At 52.0% G+C, this 13,417-nt stretch overlaps 3 protein-coding genes across 3 annotated transcripts; all 3 read left to right on the top strand.

The window, feature by feature from the left end:
* The first annotated feature begins 222 nt into the window (after window positions 1–222).
* LOC142439673 (uncharacterized) lies at window positions 223–930 on the top strand. The gene has a single exon (XM_075542211.1). The coding sequence runs from the start codon at window positions 253–255 to the stop codon at window positions 928–930; it is 678 nt and encodes a 225-aa protein (XP_075398326.1). The 5' UTR covers window positions 223–252.
* A 3,874-nt stretch (window positions 931–4,804) lies between these two features.
* On the top strand, window positions 4,805–5,512 carry LOC142439685 (uncharacterized). The gene has a single exon (XM_075542223.1). It carries the CDS (start codon window positions 4,835–4,837, stop codon window positions 5,510–5,512), a length of 678 nt encoding a protein of 225 aa, XP_075398338.1. The 5' UTR covers window positions 4,805–4,834.
* Window positions 5,513–9,383: 3,871 nt separating this feature from the next.
* On the top strand, window positions 9,384–10,091 carry LOC142439684 (uncharacterized). The gene has a single exon (XM_075542221.1). It carries the CDS (start codon window positions 9,414–9,416, stop codon window positions 10,089–10,091), a length of 678 nt encoding a protein of 225 aa, XP_075398336.1. The 5' UTR covers window positions 9,384–9,413.
* Window positions 10,092–13,417: the final 3,326 nt, after the last annotated feature.

Here is a 13,417-nt window from a genome sequence, read left to right as displayed (position 1 = left end):
AGTGTCCTGAGTGAAAAACTAATTGCAGAAAAGGAACCGCATGAATGAGGTTCTCCAGCTCCGGAGGCTAAACAACAACAAGGAAAGGGAAGGCTTGCTCAGCCTCCTGAGGATCAACACAAGCCAGAGCAGGATATAAAACCCCACAGCCCAGAGCTCCTCACACCACACACCTCACTCCCTCAGCCTCTCCTCCCACCCCACCAGGGCTGACCCTGCTGCTCCAGCACCTGTGCTCCACCTGCGTCGACCATGTCCATCTGCTCCAGCTCCAGAAGCTATGGCAGCCGGGTCTGCCTGCCCAGCGCTTGCACTGACCCGTCCTGCGAGGTGGACAACTGTCCTGAGAGCTGCTGTGAGCCCTCCTGCTGCCAGTCCTCCTGCTGTGTCCCCAGCTGCTGCCAGTCCACCTGCTGCGCCCCCAGCTGCTGCCAGTCCACCTGCTGTGCTCCAGCCTCCTGCCTGACCCTCATCTGCAGCCCCGTGAGCTGTGGGTCCAGCCCCTGCCAATCGGGCTGCACTGCCTGCTGTGGGCCCTCCTGCTGTGGGCCCTCCTGCTGCCAGCCTCTGTGCTGCACACCCCTCTGCTGTAAGCCTGTCTGCTGCACACCTGTGTGCTGCACACCTGTGTGCTGTAAGCCTGTCTGCTGTACGCCCGTCTGCTGTACGCCCGTCTGCTGCAAGCCCGCCTGCTGTGTGCCCGTCTGCTGTGGGGCAGGACCCTGCTCATCCTCCTCATGCTGCCAGCCCTCTCCGTGTGGGCCCTCCTGCTGCAAACCCTCCTCCTGCATGTCCCTCATCTGCCAACCTGTGTGCAAACCTGCCTGCTGTGCCCCTGCCTCCTCCTCCTCCATGTCCCTGCTCTGCTGCCCTGCCTGTCCCCGCCCAGCCTGCTGTGGCACCTCATCCTGCCAGGGGGCCTGCTGCTGATTTCCCCACATCTCATCAGGGGACACCCTTGCTGCTTCAGCCAGACACCTGCCCCTGTCTTTGACAACCACAGGGGGCAGCACAGCCCCTGCCTCAGGCCTAGTCCCTGACTCAGGTGCCCTGACAAAGGACATGCTGGGCTCCAGAGGCTGCGCTCACGCAACTTCCCGCCGGGGTGTCCCAAGCACCAAGTCAATTTTGTTCAGGGCACTCATGCCAACCCTGAGCTCCAATAAAATCAACTAATCTCACAACTACCTCTGGCCTTGTCTGTGCACACCCTGGGCTGGGAAACAATGACAATCGGTGTGAACTCTGGCACCCCACACTCAGGCACGCTGTGTTCCTCTATACCCCCGGATCCAGAACACAGTCTCAGAAAAGGTGGTGGAAACCTGCCACGCTGCTCAGGAACACTTCAGGAAGGCCGACTCTGAGACCAAGGGCAGCTTCACACCACCCTCCGCCCCAGCTCAGTGCCTCACACTCATCAAGCATGCCCGATATAGTGAGTCTCCTCTGTCCTCTCTGGTCCTTCTCGCTGCACAGGGCCAGAGCAGGCATTCTGGCAGAGGGCCATCACATCCTCTCTGATCCCTTCTACTTCCATCCTTGTCACCGCTGCACCTTCAAAGGCAGTCCTCTTTGACTGCCATGTATGTAGCTTTCTGAGTGGATACTAAGCCACTTGATCACTTTTAACGGTCTTTCTTCTTGCCTTAGGTTTCTTTGTGTTTCTCCATCCTTTTGGATGCATCATTTTGCTAATTACAGGATGCTAGGTTGACCTTTTTGCCCACGATCCTCTGTACAAATCACTCCGTCGTCTTCTGGCCTGCATGGTTTCTGCTGAGAAATCTGAGGGCATTCTCCTTGCTGGCACTTTGCATGTAATTCATCTTGTTTCTCTGGCTTTTCTTACCATTTTATCCCTTGGACTTGATGTGAGTCATCCTGACAACAATCTGCCCGGAAATTCTCCTGGTGGGAACTTCTCTGGCCGGGGTTCTTTCAGCTTCCTGAACGACTATGTTTGCTTCCTTGAGACACCGAGACGGAGTTCTTGGGTTGTTGTCTGTGTGGACTTTCTTGGCTTCTTCCTCCTCTTGAATCCCTCTCGATTTTCGGTTGGCACTCGAATTTCGGTTCTCACAACAGGGACACAAAGCAGTTCATTCTACATAGGCACCAGCTTCCCGGAGGTCCTTAAAAGTCTTTTCCATAGACCATTTGCTTAAATAAAGGAAACTACCCATAGATATTACTGGAAACTTAGAAAACCCCGATGAGGAGAAACTGTACAACAATGTCCTTTACAGATATATAGCAAGCATTCTCAAAGTCAGCAAGCTTAATATCCAATAACATTTATGATGATGAACCGTAACCACATAAGATTTTGTACTGAATGCAAGTTAGTGAATAAGTGACGCAATCAACTGTCGAATAAACACAAGCATTGAGATAGTTAGCTTACTGTGGTACCCTGGCCGGTAAACACATGTAGGGGGAAATGAAGGGTGGAAGGACAAATGGCTCAGGGAGCCTCGCCTTCCTCATTCTCATGACCTTTGCTTTCTGATGGTCAGACCAGGGTGCAGCTGCCTTAGCCAGTTCCCTGCTACAGCTGGCAAGGCTCACTTCCTGCAAGACATGCCTGAGGAGAAGTCACATAGACCTACCCTCATGCAGCCCTGGCTGATGGAGCACCCGTGTGGAGACCCCTGCCACCATTGAGATGCTTACACATTCACTGACTCGGCTTTCCTCCTGCAGTTGGCAACATGGCGTGCGTTCCGTGAGATGGAGGAGGACTCTGTGGATCAGGGTCGGACATATGGGCTAATGTTGAACCTCTGGGCTTGGGCAGCACTGGGTTGCAACGTTCCCTTGATGTGCACTTCACCTTTATATAAAGCTCTCTCTTTCAAAGAAGTTTCTGTGAATTTGTTTCTCTACTGTACACAGACTAACAAAAGCATGCACCTAAGTCTTCATACAAAGGATGAAAAGTGCCCTCCACACCCCCTTCTATCAAAGGGTGCGCGTGGACACCCATCACCGTGGCTGCTACGAAGGAGTGCATTGTAAACTCAAAAGGTGGAAAAGGTGTCTGTCCTCTTTGACTGCCATGTGGGTAGACTTTAAGTGGAAACTATCCCACGTAAAATGGCACAGGGACACCCTCTTCAACAAACGGCAATGGGAAAGCTGGATGGCGATGGAGATCCAATGCTGCATAAAAAAATATTTTTGCAAGGCGTGAGGGATGGGTGTTATTTTATCCATGTGCCGATGGGGTGTTTCTCCGGATAGACTAGAGAAACAAATCCAGGGATCCTCAAATGTGTCTAAGAGAGACCGTTCTCTCAAAGGGTATTCGTATATCAAGAAAACACCGCGGCCCAGAGGTCCTATACACATCAATCCATACAGCCACTGTTCGCCCCTATGTGCTGTAGTGGTCTATAAGTTCCTCTTCAGTCTCTCACAGCTCATGCAATAAGGTGGAATGCAGGAATATCACAGCCAGTGGATGGGAAGTCTCCTGGATCCAGTGTCGGTGGAGCATCTGCGTGCTGGTGGGGACCTCCAAGTGGCTCCTCCAGCTCCAGGGCCCTGATTCTATCAGTGAAGTTCTATGCGGCTTCTTAGCAGGAATGTCTCACAGGGCGAGTATGTGTCCCGCATCCACGGAGGAAGACAGGAGTTCTCAGAATCCTCAAGAGAAGGCCATGCCCACCCAGGGGCATCACTGGCAATGAAGTGAAGGACAGGGTAGACTCTACCCACTCACTCAAGATGACAGGAGACCATGGCACTGCCACAGATGGAGAACCGCTCTGCGTTTCCTGATATAAGCTTTCACATTGAAGGACTCGTTGTATTTCAAATGTAGAAAACAAAACATGACACAGTCCTGGAAGCACTTCCTATGACATTTCAGAACGAGAAGAGATGGCACTCAGCAAGGTCGCCAAGGAGAGACACAGGGAAACCACAACGAAATGACAAATCGTGACCATCTGCCTTTTTTCAGCAAAATGGATCATTGGCAGTGGAAAAGGGTTTCCTAGCTCTGAGAGAACAATGGATAAAAACTGGGGTTCTCTACTCCGCCAAAAGATTGCAACTTCCCCGTGAGCCATTTTCAGACACCCGTGAAATCTGAAAATGAAAGCTCACCACCGTGGGTGATAAACGACTTGATCTCTTAGTGTGGCAAGACGAAAAGGGGATTCCAGAGCCTGGCTTCAGGCGTGAGAAAGCCGGCACCTGAGCGTATGCTGCAAACCAGAAGAAAACACAAGAGACAAGGGAGAGCAAACCGGGTTTGGAATCTCTGCACATCCTCCTGAAAGAAATGGCACTGATCTGAAGGGGGGAGACGATTGACTTTCTCTACTAAGATCGAATGATCTCAACGAGTTGTATTCCATAAGCTATGTATGTTTTAATTGCCTCAAAGAAATTGGGAGGACACAATGAAAGAACTCAATGCAGGACGGATAGAACTAGATTATATCACTTAAGAAAAGTTTCCCCTCAAAAACGCAGCCTAAGCTCACGCTGGACAAATATTGCCTCACAACTTTTCTGGGGCCAAACACAAGGGACACGGGGAAAAGCAGACTTTTGAGACATGCTCACCAGTGTCCTGAGTGAACAACTAATTGCAGAAAAGGAACCGCATGAATGAGGTTCTCCAGCTCCGGAGGCTAAACAACAACAAGGAATGGGAAGGCTTGCTCAGCCTCCTGAGGATCAACACAAGCCAGAGCGGGATATAAAACCCCACAGCCCAGAGCTCCTCACACCACACACCTCACTCCCTCAGCCTCTCCTCCCACCCCACCAGGGCTGACCCTGCTGCTCCAGCACCTGTGCTCCACCCGCGTCGACCATGTCCATCTGCTCCAGCTCCAGAAGCTATGGCAGCCGGGTCTGCCTGCCCAGCGCTTGCACTGACCCGTCCTGCGAGGTGGACAACTGTCCTGAGAGCTGCTGTGAGCCCTCCTGCTGCCAGTCCTCCTGCTGTGTCCCCAGCTGCTGCCAGTCCACCTGCTGCGCCCCCAGCTGCTGCCAGTCCACCTGCTGTGCTCCAGCCTCCTGCCTGACCCTCATCTGCAGCCCCGTGAGCTGTGGGTCCAGCCCCTGCCAATCGGGCTGCACTGCCTGCTGTGGGCCCTCCTGCTGTGGGCCCTCCTGCTGCCAGCCTCTGTGCTGCACACCCCTCTGCTGTAAGCCTGTCTGCTGCACACCTGTGTGCTGCACACCTGTGTGCTGTAAGCCTGTCTGCTGTACGCCCGTCTGCTGTACGCCCGTCTGCTGCAAGCCCGCCTGCTGTGTGCCCGTCTGCTGTGGGGCAGGCCCCTGCTCATCCTCCTCATGCTGCCAGCCCTCTCCGTGTGGGCCCTCCTGCTGCAAACCCTCCTCCTGCATGTCCCTCATCTGCCAACCTGTGTGCAAACCTGCCTGCTGTGCCCCTGCCTCCTCCTCCTCCATGTCCCTGCTCTGCTGCCCTGCCTGTCCCCGCCCAGCCTGCTGTGGCACCTCATCCTGCCAGGGGGCCTGCTGCTGATTTCCCCACATCTCATCAGGGGACACCCTTGCTGCTTCAGCCAGACACCTGCCCCTGTCTTTGACAACCACAGGGGGCAGCACAGCCCCTGCCTCAGGCCTAGTCCCTGACTCAGGTGCCCTGACAAAGGACATGCTGGGCTCCAGAGGCTGCGCTCACGCAACTTCCCGCCGGGGTGTCCCAAGCACCAAGTCAATTTTGTTCAGGGCACTCATGCCAACCCTGAGCTCCAATAAAATCAACTAATCTCACAACTACCTCTGGCCTTGTCTGTGCACACCCTGGGCTGGGAAACAATGACAATCGGTGTGAACTCTGGCACCCCACACTCAGGCACGCTGTGTTCCTCTATACCCCCGGATCCAGAACACAGTCTCAGAAAAGGTGGTGGAAACCTGCCACGCTGCTCAGGAACACTTCAGGAAGGCCGACTCTGAGACCAAGGGCAGCTTCACACCACCCTCCGCCCCAGCTCAGTGCCTCACACTCATCAAGCATGCCCGATATAGTGAGTCTCCTCTGTCCTCTCTGGTCCTTCTCGCTGCACAGGGCCAGAGCAGGCATTCTGGCAGAGGGTCATCACATCCTCTCTGATCCCTTCTACTTCCATCCTTGTCACCGCTGCACCTTCAAAGGCAGTCCTCTTTGACTGCCATGTATGTAGCTTTCTGAGTGGATACTAAGCCACTTGATCACTTTTAACGGTCTTTCTTCTTGCCTTAGTTTTCTTTGTGTTTCTCCATCCTTTTGGATGCATCATTTTGCTAATTACAGGATGCTAGGTTGACCTTTTTGCCCACGATCCTCTGTACAAATCACTCCGTCGTCTTCTGGCCTGCATGGTTTCTGCTGAGAAATCTGAGGGCATTCTCCTTGCTGGCACTTTGCATGTAATTCATCTTGTTTCTCTGGCTTTTCTTACCATTTTTTCCCTTGGACTTGATGTGAGTCATCCTGACAACAATCTGCCCGGAAATTCTCCTGGTGGGAACTTCTCTGGCCGGGGTTCTTTCAGCTTCCTGAACGACTATATTTGCTTCCTTGAGACACCGAGACGGAGTTCTTGGGTTGTTGTCTGTGTCGACTTTCTTGGCTTCTTCCTCTTCTTGAATCCCTCTCGATTTTCGGTTGGCACTCGAATTTCGGTTCTCACAACAGGGACACAAAGCAGTTCATTCTACATAGGCACCAGCTTCCCGGAGGTCCTTAAAAGTCTTTTGCATAGACCATTTGCTTAAAAAAAGAAAACTACCTATAGATATTAATGGAAACTTAGAAAACCCCGATGAGGAGAAACTGTACAACAATGTCCTTTACAGATATATAGCAAGCATTCTCAAAGTCAGCAAGCTTAATATCCAATAACATTTATGATGATGAACCGTAACCACATAAGATTTTGTACTGAATGCAAGTTAGTGAATAAGTGACACAATCAACTGTCGAATAAACACAAGCATTGAGATAGTTAGCTTACTGTGGTACCCTGGCCGGTAAACACATGTAGGGGGAAATGAAGGGTGGAACGACAAATGGCTCAGGGAGCCTCGCCTTCCTCATTCTCATGACCTTTGCTTTCTGATGGTCAGACCAGGGTGCAGCTGCCTTAGCCAGTTCCCTGCTACAGCTGGCAAGGCTCACTTCCTGCAAGACATGCCTGAGGAGAAGTCACATGGACCTACCCTCATGCAGCCCTGGCTGATGGAGCAACCGTGTGGAGACCCCTGCCACCATTGAGATGCTTACACATTCACTGACTCGGCTTTCCTCCTGCAGTTGGCAACATGGCGTGCGTTCCGTGAGATGGAGGAGGACTCTGTGGATCAGGATCGGACATATGGGCTAATGTTGAACCTCTGGGCTTGGGCAGCACTGGGTTGCGACGTTCCCTTAATGTGCACGTCACCTTTATATAAAGCTCTCTCTTTCACAGGAGTTTCTGTGGATTTGTTTCTCTAGTGTACACAGACTAACAAAAGCATGCACCTAAGTCTTCATACAAAGGATGAAAAGTGCCCTCCACACCCCCTTCTATCAAAGGGTGCCCATGGACACCCATCACCGTGGCTGCTACGAAGGAGGGCATTGTAAACTCAAAAGGTGGAAAAGGTGTCTGTCCTCTTTGACTGCCATGTGGGTAGACTTTAAGTGGAAACTATCCCACGTAAAATGGCACAGGGACACCCTCTTCAATAAACGGCAATGGGAAAGCTGGATGGCGATGGAGATCCAATGCTGCATAAAAAAATATTTTTGCATGGCGTGAGGGATGGGTCTTATTTTATCCATGTGCCGATGGGGTGTTTCTCCGGATAGACTAGAGAAACAAATCCAGGGATCCTCAAATGTGTCTAAGAGAGACCGTTCTCTCAAAGGGTATTCGTATATCAAGAAAACACCGCGGCCCAGAGGTCCTATACACATCAATCCATACAGCCACTGTTCGCCCCTATGTGCTGTAGCGGTCTATAAGTTCCTCTTCAGTCTCTCACAGCTCATGCAATAAGGTGGAATGCAGGAATATCACAGCCAGTGGATGGGAAGTCTCCTGGATCCAGTGTCGGTGGAGTATCTGCGTGCTGGTGGGGACCTCCAAGTGGCTCCTCCAGCTCCAAGGCCCTGATTCTATCAGTGAAGTTCTATGCGGCTTCTTAGCAGGAATGTCTCACAGGGCGAGTGTGTGTCCCGCATCCACGGAGGAAGACAGGAGTTCTCAGAATCCTCAAGAGAAGGCCATGCCCACCCAGGGGCATCACTGGCAATGAAGTGAAGGACAGGCTAGACTCTACCCACTCACTCAAGATGACAGACCATGGCACTGCCAAAGATGGAGAACCGCTCTGCGTTTCCTGAGATAAGCTTTCACGTTGAAGGACACGTTGTATTTCAAATGTAGAAAACAAAACATGACACAGTCCTGGAAGCACTTCCTATGACAATTCAGAACGAGAAGAGATGGCACTCAGCAAGGTCGCCAAAGAGAGACACAGGGAAACCACAACGAAATGACAAATCGTGAGCATCTGCCTTTTTTACAGCAAAATGGATCATTGGCAGTGGAAAAGGGTTTCCTAGCTCTGAGAGAACAATGGATAAAAACTGGGGTTCTCTACTCCGCCAAAAGATTGCAACTTCACCGTGAGCCATTTTCAGACACCCGTGGAATCTGAAAATGAAAGCTCACCACCGTGGGTGATAAACGACTTGATCTCTTAGTGTGGCAAGACGAAAAGGGGATTCCAGAGCCTGGCTTCAGGCGTGAGAAAGCCGGCACCTGAGCGTGTGCTGCAAACCAGAAGAAAACACAAGAGACAAGGGAGAGCAAACCGGGTTTGGAATCTCTGCACATCCTCCTGAAAGAAACGGCACTGATCTGAAGGGGGGAGACGATTGGCTTTCTCTTCTAAGATCGAATGATCTGAACGAGTTGTATTCCATAAGCTATGTATGTTTTAATTGCCTCAAAGAAATTGGGAGGACACAATGAAAGCACTCAATGCAGGACGGATAGAACTAGATTACATCACTTAAGAAAAGTTTCCCCTCAAAAACGCAGCCTAAGCTCACGCTGGACAAATATTGCCTCACAACTTTTCTGGGGCCAAACACAAGGGACACGGGGAAAAGCAGACTTTGAGACATGCTCACCAGTGTCCTGAGTGAACAACTAATTGCAGAAAACGAACCGCATGAATGAGGTTCTCCAGCTCCGGAGGCTAAACAACAACAAGGAAAGGGAAGGCTTGCTCAGCCTCCTGAGGATCAACACAAGCCAGAGCGGGATATAAAACCCCACAGCCCAGAGCTCCTCACACCACACACCTCACTCCCTCAGCCTCTCCTCCCACCCCACCAGGGCTGACCCTGCTGCTCCAGCACCTGTGCTCCACCCGCGTCGACCATGTCCATCTGCTCCAGCTCCAGAAGCTATGGCAGCCGGGTCTGCCTGCCCAGCGCTTGCACTGACCCGTCCTGCGAGGTGGACAACTGTCCTGAGAGCTGCTGTGAGCCCTCCTGCTGCCAGTCCTCCTGCTGTGTCCCCAGCTGCTGCCAGTCCACCTGCTGCGCCCCCAGCTGCTGCCAGTCCACCTGCTGTGCTCCAGCCTCCTGCCTGACCCTCATCTGCAGCCCCGTGAGCTGTGGGTCCAGCCCCTGCCAATCGGGCTGCACTGCCTGCTGTGGGCCCTCCTGCTGTGGGCCCTCCTGCTGCCAGCCTCTGTGCTGCACACCCCTCTGCTGTAAGCCTGTCTGCTGCACACCTGTGTGCTGCACACCTGTGTGCTGTAAGCCTGTTTGCTGTACGCCCGTCTGCTGTACGCCCGTCTGCTGCAAGCCCGCCTGCTGTGTGCCCGTCTGCTGTGGGGCAGGCCCCTGCTCATCCTCCTCATGCTGCCAGCCCTCTCCGTGTGGGCCCTCCTGCTGCAAACCCTCCTCCTGCATGTCCCTCATCTGCCAACCTGTGTGCAAACCTGCCTGCTGTGCCCCTGCCTCCTCCTCCTCCATGTCCCTGCTCTGCTGCCCTGCCTGTCCCCGCCCAGCCTGCTGTGGCACCTCATCCTGCCAGGGGGCCTGCTGCTGATTTCCCCACATCTCATCAGGGGACACCCTTGCTGCTTCAGCCAGACACCTGCCCCTGTCTTTGACAACCACAGGGGGCAGCACAGCCCCTGCCTCAGGCCCAGTCCCTGACTCAGGTGCCCTGACAAAGGACATGCGGGGCTCCAGAGGCTGCGCTCACGCAACTTCCCGCCGGGGTGTCCCAGGCACCAAGTCAATTTTGTTCAGGGCACTCATGCCAACCCTGAGCTCCAATAAAATCAACTAATCTCACAACTACCTCTGGCCTTGTCTGTGCACACCCTGGGCTGGGAAACAATGACAATCGGTGTGAACTCTGGCACCCCACACTCAGGCACGCTGTGTTCCTCTATACCCCGGGATCCAGAACACAGTCTCAGAAAAGGTGGTGGAAACCTGCCACGCTGCTCAGGAACACTTCAGGAAGGCCGACTCTGAGACCAAGGGCAGCTTCACACCACCCTCCGCCCCAGCTCAGTGCCTCACACTCATCAAGCATGCCCGATATAGTGAGTCTCCTCTGTCCTCTCTGGTCCTTCTCGCTGCACAGGGCCAGAGCAGGCATTCTGGCAGAGGGTCATCACATCCTCTCTGATCCCTTCTACTTCCATCCTTGTCACCGCTGCACCTTCAAAGGCAGTCCTCTTTGACTGCCATGTATGTAGCTTTCTGAGTGGATACTAAGCCACTTGATCACTTTTAACGGTCTTTCTTCTTGCCTTAGTTTTCTTTGTGTTTCTCCATCCTTTTGGATGCATCATTTTGCTAATTACAGGATGCTAGGTTGACCTTTTTGCCCACGATCCTCTGTACAAATCACTCCGTCGTCTTCTGGCCTGCATGGTTTCTGCTGAGAAATCTGAGGGCATTCTCCTTGCTGGCACTTTGCATGTAATTCATCTTGTTTCTCTGGCTTTTCTTACCATTTTTTCCCTTGGACTTGATGTGAGTCATCCTGACAACAATCTGCCCGGAAATTCTCCTGGTGGGAACTTCTCTGGCCGGGGTTCTTTCAGCTTCCTGAACGACTATGTTTGCTTCCTTGAGACACCGAGACGGAGTTCTTGGGTTGTTGTCTGTGTGGACTTTCTTGGCTTCTTCCTCCTCTTGAATCCCTCTCGATTTTCGGTTGGCACTCGAATTTCGGTTCTCACAACAGGGACACAAAGCAGTTCATTCTACATAGGCACCAGCTTCCCGGAGGTCCTTAAAAGTCTTTTCCATAGACCGTTTGCTTAAAAAAAGAAAACTACCCATAGATATTACTGGAAACTTAGAAAACCCCGATGAGGAGAAACTGTACAACAATGTCCTTTACAGATATATAGCAAGCATTCTCAAAGTCAGCAAGCTTAATATCCAGTAACATTTATGATGATGAGCCGTAACCACATAAGATTTTGTACTGAATGCAAGTTAGTGAATAAGTGACGCAATCAACTGTCGAATAAACACAAGCATTGAGATCGTTAGCTTACTGTGGTACCCTGGCCGGTAAACACATGTAGGGGGAAATGAAGGGTGGAACGACAAATGGCTCAGGGAGCCTCGCCTTCCTCATTCTCATGACCTTTGCTTTCTGATGGTCAGACCAGGGTGCAGCTGCCTTAGCCAGTTCCCTGCTACAGCTGGCAAGGCTCACTTCCTGCAAGACATGCCTGAGGAGAAGTCACATGGACCTACCCTCATGCAGCCCTGGCTGATGGAGCAACCGTGTGGAGACCCCTGCCACCATTGAGATGCTTACACATTCACTGACTCGGCTTTCCTCCTGCAGTTGGCAACATGGCGTGCGTTCCGTGAGATGGAGGAGGACTCTGTGGATCAGGATCGGACATATGGGCTAATGTTGAACCTCTGGGCTTGGGCAGCACTGGGTTGCGACGTTCCCTTAATGTGCACGTCACCTTTATATAAAGCTCTCTCTTTCACAGGAGTTTCTGTGGATTTGTTTCTCTAGTGTACACAGACTAACAAAAGCATGCACCTAAGTCTTCATACAAAGGATGAAAAGTGCCCTCCACACCCCCTTCTATCAAAGGGTGCCCATGGACACCCATCACCGTGGCTGCTACGAAGGAGGGTATTGTAAACTCAAAAGGTGGAAAAGGTGTCTGTCCTCTTTGACTGCCATGTGGGTAGACTTTAAGTGGAAACTATCCCACGTAAAATGGCACAGGGACACCCTCTTCAACAAACGGCAATGGGAAAGCTGGATGGCGATGGAGATCCAATGCTGCATAAAAAAATATTTTTGCATGGCGTGAGGGATGGGTCTTATTTTATCCATGTGCCGATGGGGTGTTTCTCCGGATAGACTAGAGAAACAAATCCAGGGATCCTCAAATGTGTCTAAGAGAGACCGTTCTCTCAAAGGGTATTCGTATATCAAGAAAACACCGCGGCCCAGAGGTCCTATACACATCAATCCATACAGCCACTGTTCGCCCCTATGTGCTGTAGCGGTCTATAAGTTCCTCTTCAGTCTCTCACAGCTCATGCAATAAGGTGGAATGCAGGAATATCACAGCCAGTGGATGGGAAGTCTCCTGGATCCAGTGTCGGTGGAGTATCTGCGTGCTGGTGGGGACCTCCAAGTGGCTCCTCCAGCTCCAAGGCCCTGATTCTATCAGTGAAGTTCTATGCGGCTTCTTAGCAGGAATGTCTCACAGGGCGAGTGTGTGTCCCGCATCCACGGAGGAAGACAGGAGTTCTCAGAATCCTCAAGAGAAGGCCATGCCCACCCAGGGGCATCACTGGCAATGAAGTGAAGGACAGGCTAGACTCTACCCACTCACTCAAGATGACAGACCATGGCACTGCCAAAGATGGAGAACCGCTCTGCGTTTCCTGAGATAAGCTTTCACGTTGAAGGACACGTTGTATTTCAAATGTAGAAAACAAAACATGACACAGTCCTGGAAGCACTTCCTATGACAATTCAGAACGAGAAGAGATGGCACTCAGCAAGGTCGCCAAAGAGAGACACAGGGAAACCACAACGAAATGACAAATCGTGAGCATCTGCCTTTTTTACAGCAAAATGGATCATTGGCAGCGGAAAAGGGTTTCCTAGCTCTGAGAAAACAATGGATAAAAACTGGGGTTCTCTACTCCGCCAAAAGATTGCAACTTCTCTGTGAGCCATTTTCAGACACCCGTGGAATCTGAAAATGAAAGCTCACCACCGTGGGTGATAAACGACTTGATCTCTTAGTGTGGCAAGACGAAAAGGGGATTCCAGAGCCTGGCTTCAGGCGTGAGAAAGCCGGCACCTGAGCGTGTGCTGCAAACCAGAAGAAAACACAAGAGACAAGGGAGAGCAAA

This window comes from Tenrec ecaudatus, chromosome 2 (genome assembly GCF_050624435.1).
Source record: "Tenrec ecaudatus isolate mTenEca1 chromosome 2, mTenEca1.hap1, whole genome shotgun sequence".
Lineage (NCBI taxonomy): Eukaryota > Metazoa > Chordata > Mammalia > Afrosoricida > Tenrecidae > Tenrec > Tenrec ecaudatus.
Note: the sequence above shows the minus strand (reverse complement) of the source record. Positions and strands in the feature narration are given on the sequence as shown.

Bases quoted from the DNA above. Each gene is read 5' to 3' on its own strand.
- LOC142439673 (XM_075542211.1), top strand. From the start codon at position 253: ATGTCCATCTGCTCCAGCTCCAGAAGCTATGGCAGCCGGGTCTGCCTG.
- LOC142439684 (XM_075542221.1), top strand. From the start codon at position 9,414: ATGTCCATCTGCTCCAGCTCCAGAAGCTATGGCAGCCGGGTCTGCCTG.
- LOC142439685 (XM_075542223.1), top strand. From the start codon at position 4,835: ATGTCCATCTGCTCCAGCTCCAGAAGCTATGGCAGCCGGGTCTGCCTG.